General features: G+C 37.7%; 1 protein-coding gene across 1 annotated transcript in view; it reads right to left on the reverse strand.

Moving 5' to 3' along the window:
• Window positions 1-3077: 3077 nt before the first annotated feature.
• Window positions 3078-21799, reverse strand: part of kiaa1549la (KIAA1549-like a) — a 59231-nt gene continuing 40509 nt past the window's right edge. Inside the window, exons 14-23 of the mRNA XM_040132194.1 lie at window positions 20509-20654; window positions 15712-15836; window positions 14156-14376; window positions 13037-13169; window positions 10313-10554; window positions 9928-10093; window positions 8408-8505; window positions 5622-5767; window positions 5377-5531; window positions 3078-3143 (exon numbers count right to left, since the gene is read on the reverse strand). Of these exons, the coding sequence (XP_039988128.1) occupies window positions 3078-3143; window positions 5377-5531; window positions 5622-5767; window positions 8408-8505; window positions 9928-10093; window positions 10313-10554; window positions 13037-13169; window positions 14156-14376; window positions 15712-15836; window positions 20509-20654 (1498 nt within the window). The remainder of the gene's footprint in view (window positions 3144-5376; window positions 5532-5621; window positions 5768-8407; window positions 8506-9927; window positions 10094-10312; window positions 10555-13036; window positions 13170-14155; window positions 14377-15711; window positions 15837-20508; window positions 20655-21799) is intronic.

The raw sequence follows: 21799 nt of genomic DNA on the forward strand, positions 1-21799 counted from the left end.
CATCATCAGCATTGCCATGACATCACAGCATCATGACATGACTCAAACAGCGGGAAAAAACTACTGTTATTCCTTCCCAGAGTCCATTGTCAATAAAAGCATCTTTCTGCTACCCTTTTAAAGCACAAACATTGCACATCAACTTATAGCATAGCATCAAGTCTCCCTCAATTTACTGCTTAAAAACTAAAACCCACCCACTCCTCTCTTTAACATGGAGTCAAATAAAATGATAAAAATGAGCATTTTCTCTTAAACAAAACATGGGTTTATATACTGAGTTTGATTGTAAATGATGGTTGCTGCAAGTTCCAGTGATGGCTATAAAGAACACCAATAACACTGTGTGCATTCATAATGCTCCAGTACTGTGTTCTCATACCTTTGCTTTCTTTTCCCTAAATATCCACATTTAATTTTTATCATGTGTGGACCTAGATTTAGAAAAGGAAGGAATCTTAAACAAATTCCTCAACTGAAAGAGAACAACTTCTCACCTGTGCTACGTTCTAGATATGTCTTCATTTGACAGCTTGTTAATATTACATGTTGTATTTGCATTTTACATGTATCTAGGTATAGGTTTGATATTTTTTTTTTAGGTTTGTATTTTATAGGTTGATATTCCCTTTTAAATTTACATTTGAAGCCATAAATTTAGAGACAGACCCTTAGCCAGGATTTTAGAAATACTGGGCACAAAGCAACCCCACCCCCCTAAGAAATTTTTGACCAGCCACCAAAACAGTCTGAAAATGTCCTTTTTCACATTCCGTATATTACTTTAATTTTCAAAATATATTATCTGTAAATTTTCTCTCCCTATATCACTTTTGTTTCAAAGCTGGCATATTTTATGTTTTTATCCTACAACAGTCAAATTTAAGAGTTTTGACTCTTAAAAATATAAGAACCTGGCTTTACAACTTCACTATGCTTGATTTTTGTGTTATTGTGTAGTGTACATTCCTCCTCTAGTCATTAAAACCTTCAAATTCCCTAAAATAATGCTGTGCACATCCATCCACATCCTTTGTGTCTTTAACTGTAGCTACAGCCCTGTCTAGAGGTCTGAAAAAAGTGTATCATTATTTAGCTGGATATTTAAAAACCTTTTTACTCTGATTTTGCATGTACAGCCTTCTACTTATGTACTTATGTTAGATGAAAGGATTTCTGAAATGTTTTGTACCTTTATAAAATCAGAATATTTTATGCTATACAACTGCATTTTTGCATTGATTCTGCTCTTTTCTGCTATAGCATGGGCTCTTTATAAAAGTGCTCATTTCATTTTAAACTATACTTCCTGTATTTATCGTTCATAACTATCTATACTATCTCTCTGTTTTGCCTCATTAACTATCTAATACACTCTCATTTGGTATAATTTGCCACTGTTGGCATAACACTGTATATCTTAGCTGTTTCATGTCCATTTGAGGAAGTTAATATATGGCTATAATCTCCTTTGGTACAATCTAAATTATGATAAGCCTACACATGCAGTGTGCTCATGGATTTCCAGGTCCCCTCAGAAAAAATTAGGCTAAATATAATTTAGACTCTGAAATTCTTTGTACTAAAATGTACTTTTTTCTTTACTATTATGTCTATATTAGGTTTTGTTTAAACCTAAGGAATACTGTAAATTCAGGGTTAGATCTGCTCGACATGTGCCTTCTTGCTTTGTATCACTCTGAACTCTCCATCTGTTTCTTTTGTAATATGTTATCTGTAATATTTTAAGTTCTGCATTGGTAACACTATGAAACAAGATGATAAAGATGATACTGAGATTTATGTATCCTACAGAAAGTCAAGGAGTTTCAAAAACAGTCCTTCACAAACTCGGTGAAACTAAAAAGAAGAAAAATGGCATCAGAATAATGTCAAGCAAAGTTTCCCTCCCACATTACTTGCATAAATCTTTGTTAAATCATCTGCTATATACAGTAATACATTTAATCATTATATATATGGCTCATCCGAGCCCAGCAAGTCTCTTCAACAGTACTACTCCATATTCCAGAGACCAAATATTCATCCATCTTAATCAAGACCAAAATAACCAAAAGTCAAAGTTCCTTATACAGTAGAATACAGCAGACACCTTTCAAGTAAAAGTACTGTTTTTCTAAGAATATTGGTATGTTCACATTATTGTAACAGACCTGAGTCAAACCAGAATTGAAATCACCTCTAATCCAACTCATCATATTGTGAATGTTTTTATCAAAGGCGCTCATATCTGCCCTTTGTGAAGAACAAACAACCCATGGAGTGACAGCAAAGCCACAAATCACAAAACTGAATGTAATTAAGATTTTAATGTGTATATTTGACCCAGGTCTGCCTAATGGTTAGCCGACAAAAACTTCATAATCAGATGATTGACAAAACACAGTGACTGATTCTTCTTTTCATTGCTGAATCTGATAAGGAAAAAACAAAGTAATTGTTTTTAAAAGTACAGAATTGCCATCATAACCACAAATAACTAAGCCACCATTTGCTCTGCTTCATAAAATGGTTTTGTTTTGTTTTTTTGCCTTGAGATAAGGTGAGTGAAAGAGAAACACTCACTAAATCTTTTTTGTACAGTAATCCATTGATAATAATCAATGCACAAAAGTAAAAGACAAAAGCACATAAATATCCAAAAACTGAAATCGAGACACCTCAAGACAAGATTTTTTTTTTTTTTTCATTTTTCCTTAGATATTTTTTATCAGCTAAGTTTAAAACACACATATTACCCATCTGTAGAATGTTTACATAGGAATTTGGATTCATAAAAAAAAAGCACAGTTTTAAGTCAGTCCAGCAATCCTGGCTTTCAGAGGAGTAGACTGCTGGCCGTGTCTGGGGCACCATTGTACTGATAACGAAGTGCTGCACACCCTCATGTGCTGGGCAGATGGCAATTACTGCACGATGATTGCTGGGGCAGAGAACTTATCACACTGCATGCCACATTGTACTGCACTCACCCTGTTCATCCACACTGTGCACGCACGCTTTTAGGCAGGGAAGCACAGTACAGCTTCAGACAACTCATCTCAGCTCAGTTCAGTTCAGTTCAGTTCAGCAGTGTGAGGGGCCTCTGGCTGTACAATGGTGTTCACCACAGAAGAGGCAGTCTACGAAGAGATAGTGAATATGGGCCCAGAGTGGCCAGTAAGGGCCAGTGAGGCCAGGGGCTCAGGGAGCAGATAGAACACAGAGAAAGAGAGAATTATGGCTGAGCATTTGCATTGTTAAGGAGATTGAAAAGGAGCTTTGACAAGGTGAAAGGGCTTACAGGGCAGGAGAGTTCTGGGGGATGAGAAATGCTTTGAGCTGAAGATGAAATGGGCTTAAAGTGGATAGCTGTAGGCCAAGCCAGTGAAGAGAGGGACATTGGGGGTTAATGTGGGGGCAGAGGGGGTCCACTGGTGATCAATGAATCAAACAGGAAGAAGGCGGGCTCAAGTGAGAGAGGGGTGATAAACCTCCAGAAAGTCTTCTGTAAGAAGGTGGTCCTCTGCCCATTCAGAGAGACACCTGCAGGAGGAGAGAGTGACCATATAAGACAGACCCGACATTAAATTACATATTTAAGTTCAATGTTCACTCAGCAGCTACTAATTGTGATTATTCTTGTATCTATTCAGTATAAAGATCTGTTTGATGTGTGAATTTGCGTTCTTGACCAGTAGAAAGCATTCTTGACAGCGCTCATCTTCAAGGGATTTGAGAGCTGGAGAGTCCAAAATAAAAGAGTAATCGTAACTTATTAGGTGTGTTCCACAAAAGAGCAATGGTTTGCAGACAGTTATGAGAAAGCAGTCAATGGTATGAATACATCTGTTTGAGCTTACTTTCCCATTAGTGAATGAGCTTGGAGATCTTGTTTTCCCTTTTCAGTAGCTTTTTATTGAATTAAATGGTGTACAGTGGTAAAGAAAATGTCAGGGAGAGTAAACAGAACAGCAGAGAGAAAACACAGAGAAGCTCCAGGAGCAATTGTGACTGACTAGCAAGGCTATGGTATACCTGGAGGGATATATTCTGAAGTCAGTTAACTACTGTATTTTGTGGTATGGTAGATGTGGCAGGTATGTAAATACAGTTTAGTACTTTTATTGCCACATCTACCATACCACAAAATACAGTAGTTAACTGACTTCAGAATATATCCCTCCAGGTATACCATAGCCTTGCTCTGAGCACCACTGCAAACATTTGATCCTGTCAGCCTTTCACCTGCAGCCTGGTGAACCCCAAACCAGATAATATTTTTGCTGTCTGGATGGAATAACTAGCCAAAGGCTTTTCAACCAGGAAAACAAAAATCAACAAAGAAAACATTCTGATTTAAAGTAATATGTTAAAAGACTACAATTGTTAATCATCTGTACTCACCTTTTGTGAAATATTATCCTTGGTCTTACAAAAACATTAAAAAGCTTTTCTGTGGTGCTGTTGACATGTTTTTGTTTTAAAACTTGTGGTTTAAAGTCTGGAGTGCAGTTTTACATGATGAAAATCATACTATAACTGTAACACGGAGACATTTGGTTCACATGCTGTTTACTCAGGTATTAGTCAAATCATTAAATTTGAATATAGTATATGTAATGCAGGTTGTGTTCCATGTAAACATGTTTAGAGGCGTATAATTCTGCATATATGCTATATGTTTTTTTGTACATACAAAACTCTGCAATCTATAAAGCTTGTTTTGTATTTGACCCAAGAACAGAATCCTCGGTAATTTTCCAGAAAGAATCAGTGGGATTCACATGACTTCTTGACTTGACATGACTTCTTTACAGCATAGTAGCTTTAAGTGAAATATCAGTTTCCTTTCTGTGCATTGAGTCAATTTCCTGCCAGTAACCCTGCCTGAGACCAAAATAATATTTAGGCAAAGATGGCGATTTATTTCAGACAGTTATGCCTTTACATTTTAATCTTACATTTTTGGAAAAAACAAACAAAAAACAAATAGTCTAAAGTTGTCAGATGTTTTCAATACAAGTACCCAGCATCTACTGGGTATAAATATAAATTATATTTCACCTTGTAAAATGACATATTCAAAAAGACGACAAGTTACACAAAATTCCTTCATCTTTAAACAAACATGACACCTTACAGTATAATAGCATGATGAGATGAGCTGACCCACCAAGCTTTTGGGAGTTTCCACTCAGTGTCACAAGCAGACAACTTCAGCATATGGTTTCAAGGTGACGTGAGTTCTGCGGGGAGAATAGACGAACTGCCTCACACACTGGAAAAATAGTCTTAACAGAAAGTGTTCACAGCTCATCAAGTACAGTGTTAAACTACATCATAGAGGACCTTAGTATGTACAATATGTCTCACCGGTGTGTCGTTCCACTGCCTTGGCAGGTCTTCCGGCTCAGGTGGGTAGGACATCCAGGATGGGCTATGGTATGAAGACGGCGGCGACATGACAAAGTAGTCTGAATAACCCGGGCGGTTGGCTGATATAGCGTAGACTGCTGTTATAGGGTTTCCTGTGAGATGTAAAGATGTATTCAGCCAGTTGTTGAACTTCCCTTACCACAGCTCTGTCTCCATTTCAACAACTTAACATTCTGTCTTACCTGAGTAGGTGGTGATGGACTGGTCAACAGTAACAGCAGGGAAGGGGGTCCTGGACAGCGGCAGGTAGGGGGCGCCATTGTGCTGCTGGGCCTGGAGGTCTGAGGCCTCTGACACACAGGGCTTCAAACTAATATCAGGGGTGGAACTGTTAATGGAGAGGAGGGAAAGATGTTAACCTGATATATTGCCATCAGCAAACTATTCAACAAATTAGCATGCTTCTTACAGCAGTTATATTTGTGCCTCTAATTTATAACTTGTATATCATCATTACATAAACATAAACATAAACTTAGCGTCTTTAAATCGAAATGTATTTGTGAATCTCAACCTATTTGTTTTGAGACTGTCCTACTGTACGATTTTGTGTCACACAATTTTCACAAATGCAGGAGGACCAAGCACTTTTCAGTACATGGCGGTAATGCAACATTTATGGATGCCAACCGCTGCTAAACTAAACAGAAGAAGAAGAACATCATACCAAGGATTGTCAAAGGCGCAGCAGTAGCATGGCTAGCTAATTAACTGCAACCATGGAGGATTATGTACACTTATTACTTTATTGATAATTTGCTTTTTATCATGAAGATGTTTTGTATGCACACTTTATTTACTATGAAAAGTCACTCAGATCCATAACTTAGCAAAGATGACGAGTAGAGAGCATCTGAGCCCCGCCTTCAGAACGGGCAGTGCTCGTGCCGTAATAAGCATCCCTGCCATGAAAAGCACCCCAGTCAGGGTAATGCCCCATTTGAATAGACAAATTAAAGTGAGAACCAAACGTACACATAATAATCGCAATTCCTTTTAATCATTTATAAATTAAGTTCATGTCAAAAGGGACAAAATGACTCATGTTTTTTGATACACAGTTTACTACGAATAACAACCTACAAAAATCGATATTCTAATGCCACGTCTCATTCTATTTAAAGTACATATATCATTTGAAAGTGAATATATTAATATTTATATTTTTATATAGATCAGCAAAAGTGAATAAATGATTCAGTTTTCCCCTATCAGAAGTTTACTCCTGATAGTATAGAGAAACAGCATTTGGACCTTCATGTTGTGAAAAATACAAGTGACAATACAAGTGAATAGTTGACCCTATAAATACAATATGAAAAATCACCATAATAAAAACTTTTTGAGACTTTCCTTTTGATGTCTGGTTAAAATTTCAGGACATTTTTGTACTTGGTAAATGGACTGCACTTATATATATATAGCGCTCTTCTAGTCTTATCAACCACTCAAGGCGCTTTACACCACTGCCACATTCACCCATTCACACACACATTCATATAGCGCTCCTTTCTATACACACACACACACTTTCACACTCACAAATCGATGATACATCGGGTGCAATTTGGGGTTCAGTATCTTGCCCAAGGACACTTTGACATGAGGACTGGAGGAGTCAGGGATCGAACCACAGACCTTCCAGTTAGTGGACGACCTGCTCTACCTCCTGAGCCACAGCCACCCTACTTAAACTCATGACGTCAATGTCTGAATAATCCTAGGTATGCCTGTGTTCCAGAGCTTTGTCACGTTGTCTGTGCAGACCAGAATTTTCCATTTTCAGTGTGACAGGTTTCTTGATTATCTGTTTCCACCTCTTCTAAACTGCACATTGCAGCATCCTCCTCTCCTCTGCTGAAGCTCTGGCTATTGTACATGTTACACTACATTAGGGGACAGCAGGACAGAAGATGTCATTGCAGGAGCTCAGGACCATAATGCAATGTGCACACAAATGCCTCACAGTGCATACTAAATAGGAATTAAAATGCTGCAGTCTTCTTCCCTGAGGGCAAGGAGGAGCTGATGTATGAAAAGCTGAGGGATTAACTACTAAAACATTTAAGTTCTGGTTTTATAGCAAGAGTAATGGTCACACACCCATAGTTCTGGTTCAAAATTATATTAGAAATAATTAGAGAATTATAAAATCAGCATAGCTGTCTCTGTTGTAGATATAAAGTCCTAATTATATCTAAATGAAATTATCCATATCTAAATTATATATATATTAAATATATATTCTTATTAGATCAGTGGCTTGCTAACATTTTTGCATTTTCCAGCAGGGCGTTGAGTTTGTTCCAATCAGTTTTCAGCATTGTGTTATCTTCTCAGTTCATCCACTAGATGGCGAACATGCTCCTCCATGCAACCCCAAAACAGGAGCAAAGTCAATCAATCTCTGCAGTGCTAAAGTGCCCAGCAACAGAGTGCACACAGCAACAGCATTTAAATGAAGAAGCTGCTTGGTTCAAACGATGTAGACTAACATATGGGCTTGAGAGAGAGAAATGAGAGGCACAAAAAAAGAGTGGGTGTATAGGGCAGTCAGTTCAAATGATGCTGATTGGTATTCTGATGCTTTTTTCCAGATTGTATTCTCCTATGCGCTCTCCACTAATAATCTATATCTTTATCTGATACAGTGATTATCCCCAGAGCTGAATTTTAATTGGCTGAGAGGTGATCCAGGAATGCTTTTTAATGCCAAACATCAACAATTTTTTTAGTTTTGATCTCTAAATCTCTGAATATAATTATGGGCTACATGCTCAATTGGATTTTTTGCTAACTGAGCCAGAACACTTACTTCAGTCTATATCTGGTCTTTTACAGAGGGCACAGAATATTCCTTTTTTTTTTAATTATTTTACTTTGTTTACATTTTTTCTTTTTTATGCTTTTTAATATATTTTCTCATTCAAGTGTCTGTATTGGTTATATTTGTGAGTGTGTGTGGTACCGTCGTAGTGAGGTCCCAGGTGGAGGTCCTGGTCTAGAGGGGATCAGTGGTGGGGGAGAACCAATGCCCATATCAGGAAGCTGAGTGAACCGGAAACCCTGCAGAAACCACAAATACTGTATAATTTAGAACTCTATCGTACTAGCACCTGGACCCAACAGTATAAGTACAGAACATACAATACAGCCTTAAGCCAAAGCCAAAATACAAGTTGAAAGAACAATAAACCAGTATTGACAAATAAAGATGGCTAGAGAATCAGATGGCTGCCTGATTACAGCACAACATGGAGGATCTACTGCACCTATAAATTGAAGCTGAACAAGGCAACTTTATTTTTTGGCGGGTGTTCAGTCCTCAGTCTTGCTTTAATCTCTTTAAAGCTTCTCCCTCGCTGATCAGCTGTTGGCAACACAAACACTGACAGCAGTAACAGCAGCTTCTTTGAACATCCAAACTCTCTGTTCAAGTCTTTGTGTGCAAATATTTTACAGGATATTTCAGCGCACAATCACAATTTAGTGAGAATTTTTAGAGAATACAACTTGAATGACCCTGTGTACAGATATCTATTCAATGTTTGCAAAAATCTATATAAAAATAAAATATACATGACCTTGACAGGCTCCAAGAGGCTTTATTAATTTACCAGCACTATTAGGCAACCTTCAACTTACATGGCTCTACATGGTTTTTACTAGCAGTGGATTATATGACTACATGTAATGTAAAAGATGTCAGTGAGAGGTGAACCCACAGAAAACGCTTATCCAGTGTGTTAAAGCATTTTAGCTCATTGTTTTGGTTTTATGGCCCACTGCTTTATTGTTTTGGTGTATTCTCACTGCTCTCAGCAGCGTTGTTTCCAGCAACAGCAGGCAGCTGTTTTCTGTGAAAAAGCTTTAAAAACCCACTGTATGCTTCCTACCCAGTACCAAATGACTGCCAAAATTAGAGACTAGCTGGTGGACATAGTGGTAGTCTAGTTATTGGAGCCAAATTATTTCCCTCAGGATTTGGTAGAGAGTAAAACCCATCTAAAAAGAAAGTGCATAACGGACTTCCATTTGTCAGGTGGACACCAACAAAACTCCAAATGCTAATGTTACTGTTTCAACTGGATTTGTAAGCAACTGCTTGTCAGTTTGACCGACAGTCTCTGCGGCCATAACAACTTTGTAAGGTTATAAAATGTCAGTAACATGTTTACAGTTGATGAATGTCCTTAAGTGGCCAAAAAAATATTTAATGCAGGTTTAAGTACATTTTCTTGCTAATACTTATGTATGTTTCTCTCCTAAGTCCCTTGGTGTGAATGGTTTTAATTGGAAATATGTTGCTGTTGAGTTTTGTAAATGTCATTTTTCAATACTGTGAGTACCACATATGAAAACCCATTGTCCTCCAAAACTCAAATCTCGGACAAGTAAAACTACAACTATCTGCATAGTTAAATACCACTACAGGCAAGTTTTTTGTAATTTGGGTGACAGAGCCTTTAAAATCCTCCTAGTGCTTACCGGTTTGGGTAGGCTGCACTGGTGTATATCCTCATAGCCCGTACTCCTCTGCCTGCCTCCACAGGGATGGTTCATGGTCCCTGGGGCGCTGGTCACCCCGTCACTGTAATGGCTGGTGTGCGAGGGGTTGTAAGCGCTGCGAGCATGGTGGTGGTGATGGTGGTGGCTGCTGATGAGAGACGGGAAAGTTAACAAAAAAGAAGCAGACATGTTCAGACAAATCTGGTCTATTTTCTGAAAAAAAACTTGGGACTGGGATGTACTCACTTTCACTGAGTTCAAACTGTGATGTCATCTCTCTCTTTTCTTTCCTAAACAATACTGTAAATGCAGATTCATGCAGATGTGCTATGAAAGAAACAATCTCTTAATAATATGAATTTACTTGGTTGGAGGGGAAGGTGGGTCATGGTCCGGAGGTGCCAGGCTGAAAGCGTTGCCTAGCAACATGTGCATCTGTGTGCGGACTTCGTCAATGGATGGCTGAGAGCTGAGTGTGGAAGAGTCGGAACCACGGTGAGCTTTCACCCCCAAGCTGCCATTCCCGGTGCCAGTAGAGCCACCTCCGTAATCCAGAGAGCTCATCAGACGGTCCACGTTGGTCTCCTCAAATGGTTCTGGTTCACCCTGTGGAAAGAGCAGACACTCAGTCAGCAAGAGAACAGTGCTTTCATCAGTTTGTCCATTAAGTGTTGAGGATATGGACACTTAAGTCCAAGTGTTCCTGATAGATCAATTCAGCATCTGTGACCACCTACTGTATGAACTTCTGGTTTCTTAAAAACACATAAACTCATGAAAGTTTGTCATCAAGACGGTCAGGAGCAGAAGGTCACAGAAAATGCAGCAGTACCTGCCTATTCCATTTTAAGTAAGGGAATCTAAACTAAGCAATCAATTTTTTCACATTTTTTCTCTTTATCATTAAGTAGAATCATCATTCCTGTACCCTCTATGGAGCATGTTCTCCTGCAATGCAACTTCATCAGTACATCAGTTAAAGTGACACATAGAGTATATCTTTTCAATTATTTTTTTGAGTTTATTAAGACCATGGACAGTTTGTTCCTTTATAACAATGGTTCCCAACCTTTTTGTCTGACGTGCCCCTTCAACAACACCATCTGCTATGTTTCAAATATTTAAACTATTTAATTTAACACTATTAATCATATGAGAGTTGATATTACCACAGTAGTTTTCCACACAAGACAAAGTGATCGATGTTTAGGCTTGATGCTCTCTTCTTTTTTCAGTAGGTTTGGTCAAGTTCGCAGTTGTACTACTACCACTTGGAAAAGCTGGGTGAATTCCCCACCAACACACATCATGCATATTTGATATACAGTATATGCAGTATATATTTCATCTTCACTGCTTGATTATTTACAACATTTCATATACTTTTAATCACAACATTTGGTGTACATGTGTTACAACGAAAGTTGTTTTTTTTGGGGGCTGTCATGTGCAGTCAGCCTGTCAAGGCTGCTCTTTATTTGTTGCTGTGATGATAAACATCAGATCAGCCTCACACCTCTCACGTTTATAAAACTACTTGTGGTTTTACTTTCCTCCAAAATACAAATATGTGAATAAATCTCTTTTTAACAAATAATAATTTCAATTTTTTTAACTTCACAATATTCCCATGTAACTGCCCCCTGGGGTACAAAGTACCTGTAATTAGGAATCACTGCTCTATAAGACACATGTAAGATCTAATACACACTAAATTGTGGGCTGCATAATATGTATGAAATTATTATCAAAATATCAATAAGAACATTTTCCAGTATTGATAGATACTACATTCTATGCTAAATGTATGAAAAATCACATTGCTAATAATTAAATTAATGGTTATTAATTTAATTGATATGTCAGTGAAAACTCTTTAGACGCATGTAACAAAAACATCAGTAACTCATTTTGTCAGTTTTTTTAATTAAAATTTGCTCTGAATAGTGTAGTAAGATAACAAAACTGATCATATCATCACAACAGGACTCCACTTAAAGTTGATAAATGATAGTGTTAAATCATTACCCAGCCCTAACACACTGCATACTCACACTTACACTATACAAAACAGCATACACACACAAATGAAGCAGGCAAATCAACTATAACCCCAAACCAAAAGCCCCAAACATAAATGCAGAATATAGTGGGTTAGTTATAGCAACAATTTTGAAGCCTTAAAACCGAACTGATAAGATATACTGTATACCTACTGTATACATACACAAACATGCTCATACACAAACACGTTGTCCTGCCATTTCAAACGGTTTGCTGCATCCAAAGCTATTAACTGCTATTGACCCCCCCATCTGAATCCATGAATAGGCTATAATCATATTCAGTCATTGACATTCAGCATGGTCACTGCTGTTACTGCGATGCAGCAGAGAAGCAGCATTAAGAGGGTTTATTCATACTCACACTTTCTGTCCCCATTTTATCTCCTTCTCTCTCAATCTCTCTTCCTTTCTCCATCTTTTGCTGTCTTTAAAATTAAGGAATCACACTTTCTCTAATTTTTTTGTCATTTTCCTCCTTTTCCTTCTTACTTTCTCTGTTTCTTTATCTTTCTGTTTGGTGAAGGTTTATAGTTTTGGCCTTATTTGTTAATCCTCTAGGGGTGAGCTCAGTAAAGGAGGGAAAGAAAGGATTAAGTTAGAAGCATTTTATTTTATTAGTTTGACAAACTGGCAGAGTTTTACTTTGCCACAATCATGTGACCCATTTGGAAGAGGAAGGATTCATCCAAGGTTTCATCGTTTCTCTGTATGACTCAACCTGGTCAAAGGTTGGACCTGAGTTTCTATATTACAGTTTTTTGCAGGATCCAACCTAAAAAATTCTTCAAAGCTTTGCATAGTCTTGCTGATGGGTATTTTTGTGAATTTTTGTAGCAATAATCCTTCACATCCTCTACTCACAGACCCCTTGGTCCTGTTTAAAAAGTAAGGGTTATAGAGGTATTTGCTCCAAATCAATGAATCTGATATGTTCCATTGTGCTCTGCTGGCTTTATTTCTGGCTCAGCGTTTTAAAATACTATAAAGAACATTGAACATCCATAAGTTATCCATTTACTCACATCATAGCCATTGTTACGGATGCCCCTTCTTGATCTTTCTCTCAGCACCAGCAGGTCCACCTCCGTCTCCACTGGGCTTGGGCTGCTCAGAGACTGTCTGCTCCAATAGGAGGGCTCGCGTGGGTGGGAGTACCTGATGGACAGGTGTAAGACAAAGCACACAACACTGCAACTACAGCTCAGGGCACCTGAGACACCTGTATGCTTTAAAAGATTTTCATTTTCTTTAAATTTTATCTCATCATCCTCCCCCCACTATACTGCAGCTTACGTGCTGTATAAAATCATTAAAATGGACAGTGACCCAAAGCAGAATTTAATTTAAGCAAACAAGGAAAAATTTTAGGTTTCAATCAGAGCAGATTAAATTATCTTCTCCAATGTAAAAGAACTTTATGATTTAGAAAGATTTTTTGCATAAAAACCCTGGTGCTGCTTAATGGGTTAGGGTCAGGGTCAGTAAAAAAAGCAAATAAGTGCTTTTCTGTGCCTGAACAGCAAATAAAAGGATTCATGAAATGTGTAAAGGTTAAATTTGTTAAATCAGTTTGTGACAAACAGAAGCAAAACAGGCATGTATCTGTGTGAACTGTAAAATGTTAATGTGCCAAAAATCATCCCTCACCACTCTCTCGCTCCTTATGTGTTGCTTAGCAACTATGCTCTACAGCAACAGGTCAACAGTACATCTATAATTTGTGCTGGAAAAAATACAATTTATTACTTTATTATTAGTGATTCAAAAACTGACTGGTATTGCTAACAGTACCAGTCAGTGGTTTAATAATGAATAATGATGAAATGAAATGTAACAAAAATAGAATAATTTCATGGGCTTCCATAATCAAACAGGACTCTGCTTTGATGCTAAAGTCTAATCCTCTAATTTTGGGATTGTCAAGCATTTTTACATGACTACTATTACACATTTGGTGAGATTTTGTCCCATGGCATCCATTTTGAGTTGTTTAACCATCTGTAGTGTAGTTAAGGCCAAAAAAAGCTCAGAATAGAGAGACATTCTTATATTTTGATGAAATCATTCATTTAATCATACTCAAATTAAATAACTTCAAATTTTTCTGGTATCTTTGGAATCCACGTTGCCTACTACCATACCTCTTATGGCATCCTGCAAATGAGGCCCTCTTCTCCTCTGCGGTCATTGGCTCCTTCACCCCAATGTCGTGCCGACTACGCCTGGTGTCACGGTGACTGTAACCATGGCTGCCACTCTCAGACAGTGAGAACTCTCCATAGCCTTTCCTCCGGGCCTTCTGGCGCAGTTTGTTCCTGTAGTGCTCGATGTCAGACTTCTGCTTCAACCCACCATGGTTTGCCTGCAAACAATAAATTCAAGTATTGAATTCAAGTAATCATATTTTTTTGGCTCCGTATGCTTAGAGGCAACCAACTGAGTTGTGTTTTAATTTTTTATGATGAACTGCTTAATTTTTGAAAACTTTTCCTTTCTTTCTTAGACAGTGTGTTTTAACAAACATTCCCTTCAGCCTGATAATCAGAAAATGTGTCACACCCTAAACATGATATTGTCTGCTAATATACCAGTCAGTTGCAGCTAACTGGGAAACCAGAGAGCCCCCAAGGGGAATCCTCTAGTCTTATGTTAATAGATTTACAAATAATTTATCATCAGCCTGTGTATAGCTGTCCCTGCTGCAGAGAGGTGCAGTGAGGTTGATGGGGGAAAAGGAGGAAGGGGAGGCAAAGAGTGAGAGATGACAGGTTGGGTGGGAGGAAAGTGACAATAAGGATGAGATATTAGAGGAGGAGAGAGGAGAGGGGGCATAGTGATTGTAGCAAAAACAGCTAAATTCTTTATCAGTGCAATGTGTCCCGGCGAAGATGATATGATAACACTAGAGTAGAAGGAGAGTAGGATAAGAGGCGCCTGAAACTGAATAATGTAAGATAAAGCAGTGGTTCCCTACCTTTTTTGCCTGATATACCCTGACAGATGAACTAAAGCATCTGAAGTAGGCTCACTGATTTTAAACTGGATGTTATTTGACACTATTGATTATAACATAATACATAACATAAATTATAAACCACTGAACATACAGTACAAAAACTACCTATTTTAACCATTTATCCATTGCTTTTAGATAACTATTTCAATTGTTTAACCATTACCTTCAGCTAATTCAACCATTTACTTTAGCAACTATTACAATTATTTATCTAATACTTTTAGCTAGCACAACTGTTGCGACTTCTCGGACGGCTTGATAACTAATCATGCATTCTCAGTTACAACATGTAGTGCTCTGGTGTTACAACTTACTTAATATGTGGGTATATATTTTAATGATAATTTAGGTACAACACAATTTTTCAAAGTACCCCTGGCAACTGCAGAAGTATGCCCTGGGGTATAAGTACCCCTGTTTGGCAATCATTGATGTAAAGCATCAGCAGTTCCAAACATAAACAAGAACCAAGGAATATGACTGAAAAATATCTGCCACACTACATGACAACCGAATGTTGCTGTACTATATTTATCTGTGTGACTCATGATGATGATGTTCTTGTTTTTGTTCTGTCCTGTACTGTCAACACTGCAGACTCCTCTCAAAGCTGAGTGCGATAAAGCTTTGAAGGTGTGTATACATTATGTATACAGTATGGTTGTGTGTGTGTAGACTCACCTCCCCATTGAGGACCACAGAGTCTTGGCTGTGGGAGGAGGAGGAGGGGTAGGAGTAGGTTGGCTGGGCTGTCATGGGTTTAATGGTGATGAGACGCAGAGAACCTGAACGGTCGCCATATGGGTCTGAGAAGAAGACAGAGACAAATAGGTTAGTAATAAGCAGACGGTGATAGTGCTTCCAGGAGGCTGTGATGTTGCAGTCATAGGAATTGTCACAAACCACATTACCACATACCATTAACCACATAATTCACATGGCAATTTTGTTCAGTCCTCTGAGTATGATTGTCAAATTATGGGAAAAGGGTTGCAAATTTAGCCAATCACGGCAACTTTGAACATACTGTAAATTAATCTATTTTATCCTTTTAGGTCTCAAAGGCACATTTTGGGTCTAAAATTAGTGTACTGCCCTCTGTTACGGAGCATATAAACTACATTTCTTGCTTTCTGGTAGAGAGTTAGATAAGAAAATCAATATCAGTCTCAGATCTCTGTGATAAATATGAAGCTACAGTCTGGAGCCAGTTATCTTAGTTTAACCTAAAGGCTGTAAACAGGGGCAGTAAGCCCAGCTCTATCCAAAGGTAACAACATCTGTCTACCAACACCTCTGAAGCTCACTTATTAACAGATTATATCTTGTTTGTTTAATCTATACAAAAGTTGAAGTGTAAGAACGACAAATTATGGTTATGTGCAGAGCCAGGCAAGTTGTTTCCCCGTTTCCAGTCTTTGTGCTAAACCAAGCTGGCCATGCCTTACATGAACAAACAGATATGAGAGTTGTATCATTTTTCTCACCTAACTCCCGGCAAGAGAGCACTACTGGACACTATTTGTCCATGAGTGTTTAGTTTTTAATTCAAATACAAAATTTAAGCTGTGAGCAGAATATCTTTGCTGTTAATTTTTATATTTTTGCTGCAAATTGAGATTTAAATTGAGTTTATTGATAGCTGGTTTAGCTGTTAGTTGGTGATTAGTGTTGCTTGCCACTTGCCGTGTATATATAATATTCAACACTTGAAACTTTTCGTTCCTTTCATCAAATGAAAAAAGGGTTTGAGGAAAAACATGTTAGTGTTTTTGAAGTAAGGTACTGAAAAAAGTATGGTAACTCACGTACTGTATCGGGACTGTTGACACTACCTGGCCCTAGTAAATGATAAATGTACAGAAAAGATAGCAAACAAATATGAACCCAACTCTGTGTTCGTGAGACAGAGTTGTATGTCTTGGTGTTTCCTGTTATTTCCATGTTATTTCCATTGGCCTTACAATGCTGTCATACACTCCAAAATAATGACATTTGTCTCATTTTATCTCTAATGTTACATTTAGTAGTTGTCATGGCAACTAGGTTAGAGCAATAATACGTTAGAAATTTTTTTTAGGTGTCATTGCTCAGGATTTCAAAAAACACAACGCAGTCCAGTTTTATGTTGTTTTACCTGATGAGAAAACATTAGCTGTATATGGCATCTCCACTGCTGCTATTATATGCAGCTCTCTGTATTTATGCCTGTATATAATTGTAGGGAGCAGCAGATGGACAGTGTTGTGTTGTACTGGGTCCACTGTGACTCACAGCCTGACTGACATCATATGGCAGACTGCTTCATTGTAGGGCTACAACAGTCTGCCATTAACTCAGTTCCAAATCCACACTGTCACCATTCATCCTTGCTGGAGCTCAGCCTGCTTTATTTTTTGCTCTTCCTGCACCGCCTATAAGAGTATGACAGTTAAGATCAGGATAGGCAGCGTAACAAGCAGCAGAGGCTTGAACCAGATTGGAAACCACGACAGTACATTTATATAACATGCACGCTGAACACTGGCCATGAAAGTTTGCCAAAATTTCTACTACAATCACAACAGATGCCGAACATTGGCCTTTGTCAAGTGTTTTTCTGAGATGACTGAGTGGTGTTAGAATACACTGTTCCTTGTTTCAGTTTTTACTGCTTGTTGACAAATACTGTGACTGTTTACTGCTTTATGTCTATGTATAACTCATTTGAATCTTGCAGATCACAGAAACACAAGTGTCACTGACCTTTAGCTGTACAGAGAAAGGCCAAGGATTAATCTGAGGATAAAGATCAATTTGAAAGTCAGTTTGATCTATACCAGCACTTTTGTTGAATGTCATCCTCCTCTTCTTACAACTTTCCCATTTCTCTGCATGGTAACTATTAAAGGGGAATTGCTATAAAAATGATCTACAATTGTCTTTCGTCATAGTGTACTGTCACACTATGAGGTATACTACATTGATCCTGAATAATCTTACGAATAATATATTAGTGGTAAATGAAAAACACTAATTTAAAAATGTCCTCAAACAGTTTAAAATGTTTTCTCCTTATAACAGCCACCTTTATCAGCACGAATCTTGTTAATATAAAGAAATTAAACATGGAGCTGCAACATGATTAAGTTGATCTGATAGTACAGTGGAAGCACAGCTATGTTCAAAAAATATCCACCATGTACCAAGTACTTGCCCTCATCCACGCACACACACACAAGCACACGTCACTATTATACATCTGATTTAATTTTAAGCTGTTCCCACACTGGCACTAAAGAATATGATGTCTGTTACCATTGAAGACATTGGTGACCTTTTTTTACCATAGTGCTCCTTAAATAACAGATGCTGGTGTAAATTCAAATCTAAATAGTTGTGAATGCAGATAAATAAGATTATCGATAACTGTTTTCATCTCTCCACCTATCTGAATTCTTTTATTCCTGTGATAATTGTTGGGTTTTTTCATCTTTTATTTTGTACTGTATTTGATTGAATTTTATTTGATTTTGTGTATATGATCCTTCTTTGGATTTACACTTTTATTAATCTTTCATTTTCTGTAACAGAGCTCGAGTTCCCCTTCCTTCTCTTTTTCTTCTGAAAACATTACTTCTGCCCATCTCTGGCTCTATGTGAACAGTAGTGAAAAAATGAAACAATTACTCATCCTCTCCTCCCCTCCGGGTATTCATTCATTTGCTTGCATAAACACTATAAATCACACAAATTACTGTGAAAATTGATTTGCTGATGCAGAAGAGTTTGAAAATCACAGTGTCCTAGAATGCCACTGAACAGAAGCAACATTGCAGCGTTATCAGTGATCAGAGAAATGTTTATGCAACCAATTGTGAGTCTGCCGAGCTGGGAAAAGATATGCCTGGTAATCTGTTGAAAAAGTCATGTCAAAGATGCGGTACATTTACTGCCACCAGTGATAACTGGTATTGTAGATGAAAGCATCTTCAGCCTATGATCCTGGGTCTGAGTAGGAATCTTTTCATTTCTTTTTTTTCTTTTCTTTTGGTAAAATCTATTCACTCAACACTATAGAAGGAGCTACATAGATGGACACTACTCCATGCAACAGGTAAACAAGTAAGACTCACTATTGGTTGAAAAGTGTTGTGCAGTCATGTCCTGGATTTTTTTTCTTTTTCTGTTTTTTCCATGTTTAGCAGCAAAGCACTGTTCGCACCAATTGAAGTATATTTTAATAAACTAGTCAAGATCCCAAAGTTCCCTAAAATTGATGTTATCAAAATGTGTATGCAAGATGTGGAGTTCATTTGGTGGAAAGGTGCAGTTCTAATCATTGGCATATTATCTTTGAATATACTGTAAATGTGATTTACCTTAAGCGATGATTTGAACATGCAGATACAGAAAATATACTAATGCAGACATAGGGGATACTGGGAATATAAACACTAAAACTCTTTGCATTGCAGTCATGAATGAAAGTTTCAAAAAAACAAAATCAAAAACAATGCAGTAGGGTCAGAGATATAATCTTTTTTATTTCACCAGTTCTTCTTCTTAGTGGCCTTTTTTCCACTAGGTAGCCATCTACACCTGTGGTTTACTACTGTGACATGGCTAATTGTTTAACATGACAAAGGCCTATTGTTTCTCCAAACTATGAAAATTGCCACCAATGAGCACAACACCTGTGTGCTCTGGAATGTATCTGAAATGTTAATAATAATAAAGCTAGTAGTTACAGCCCCCTCCGTAAGCCCCCCCCTTTTAGCGATTAGTCATTTCTCAAATAGACAAACTATATGCTATGGGTTGTATGGATTTGAACACCGAACATGACAATATTGTGTCACATCTGTGTCCACCAACTTTCTTGTCTTTCCTCTGTGATTCTACCCAAAAGTAACTGCCAACTGCTGGATTTTATGTGTGCAGCATTTTCAGCTTTGCATCCTGGAATACGGTGACTCAACTCAAAACACCTGAAATAAAAAACATGGGAAATGTCTCTTGTCATTCAGCTAACAGCAGTATCCCCTGCGTGTGTATGAGTGTGTGAGTAAAGAGACGTGAGAGTATGTGCTATGTGTCTTCACTGACAGTTACATGATGCTGCAGGATGCGTCACTGTATATATGAGTGTGATCAGTCTTTCTGGACTTCATTAGCTCATACTAACTATCCTTTGGGTAAAATATCACAGTATGCGAATATGTGTACATGGGTTAGGTTATTGTTTGTGTGTTTTACTTTTAGTGAAACACACATACACTTTTTTATTGCAATGGCAGACTTTGTGGTGGGCACAAATCTGTATGCCTGTATATGTACATTATGTTCTACCTATCCATTTGTCCTCCTCTCAATACCTTCTCATTTTACTCCATCAAATTCTCGTCAGTGTAATAATGTCATCGTATTTCTCTCTTTCTACCCCACTCCATCTTTCCTTGCTGACCCCCTCTTCCTCCTCCTCCTCTTCCTCCTCACCATTGTTGCTCCTCTTGTGCAACTCCTCCTTGCCATTCTTGCCACTGCTGCCAGTCACCGTCCTACGGGCTGATGAGCTCTTGCTGGTGTTCATCTTGCCTGAGCCGTTACTTGACACCGAGCCGTCCTCTTCGCTTGGCAACCGTCTGTAGTAGCCAAGGCAACAGAGGGAGGTGTGGGAGAGAGGAGAGGGGAGGGCTTGTCAGTTTCAGTGTGTACACAAAAAGGGCATCATTTGACAGCACTTTATTTCAGTTTTTAAAAATAACATTAATGGAGCATTTAATAAAATAAGCATGATTTGAAACTGCTTAACAAGCCAAAGACATGTAATGTATTGGTCTTTATGTAAGTGTGTTTACAAGTAATGGACAAAAACCAAATACAAATAATGGAAAAGTGGCTAAAAGAAATGTGGAACACAAACCATGGAACAGCTGAATCTTTTCTCATCACATTTGTAAAATTTGTAAAAAAAAAAAAAAAAAAGTGTTAAATTTAATAGTAGACTCTGCTCCAATTATCCTACAGCCATGGACGGACTATGAGACATTGGGCGCCTACACACAGACCTCTAAAAATCTCTAATCTGTAATAATAAAACTTCTATTAACTTTGAAATCATGTAACATTCTCATGCTAGTTTTGACATTCTGTTACTGTATTACTATCTTGTTTCTTCTGAAATCTAAAACAAATTGCTTTGTGTACATTTTCTTGTACACAATTATCTGCACACTAAATTCTCAAAATGTACAAAGTAACAGTTATAATATTTTAACTACGCACCTACAGTAACTAAACCAAATAATAAAGCAGGAACTGAATAGAAACTTAGTTTGAATAACAACTGTCTAATGGTTCCCACTGTTCAACAGTCAGAAAATACAATTCAGAATTGCATTGAGCATTACTGTGTGATTTTTCTTTAACACTCTGAGTTGTGGAAATTATGGGAAGAAAACCAAATTTGAATATCGAATTTGAAAAAGCTATAGACAAAACATGTGCCATAATCATTGAGCCATACTGCAATTACTACAGGAGGCTGTAAATTCAAAATGGTGGTCCAGAGAAGTTAATTTGAAATTTCTATGAAAAACAGAAAGCTACTGACAAAAATCCATAAAATTCTCTTAGCCATTTTGTAACATGAGTTTAACATTATAATGTGAAAATATTAGCTGTGCAACATCAGTCAACCTTTAACCTGCACTGCCCAACAAATCTGGTGAAAACTGATTAAAAGGTATTGAGGATAAATGTCGCTGAATGTCTGAATCCTGAACTT

This window comes from Xiphias gladius, chromosome 8, assembly GCF_016859285.1.
Source record: "Xiphias gladius isolate SHS-SW01 ecotype Sanya breed wild chromosome 8, ASM1685928v1, whole genome shotgun sequence".
NCBI classification, from domain to species: Eukaryota; Metazoa; Chordata; class Actinopteri; order Istiophoriformes; family Xiphiidae; genus Xiphias; species Xiphias gladius.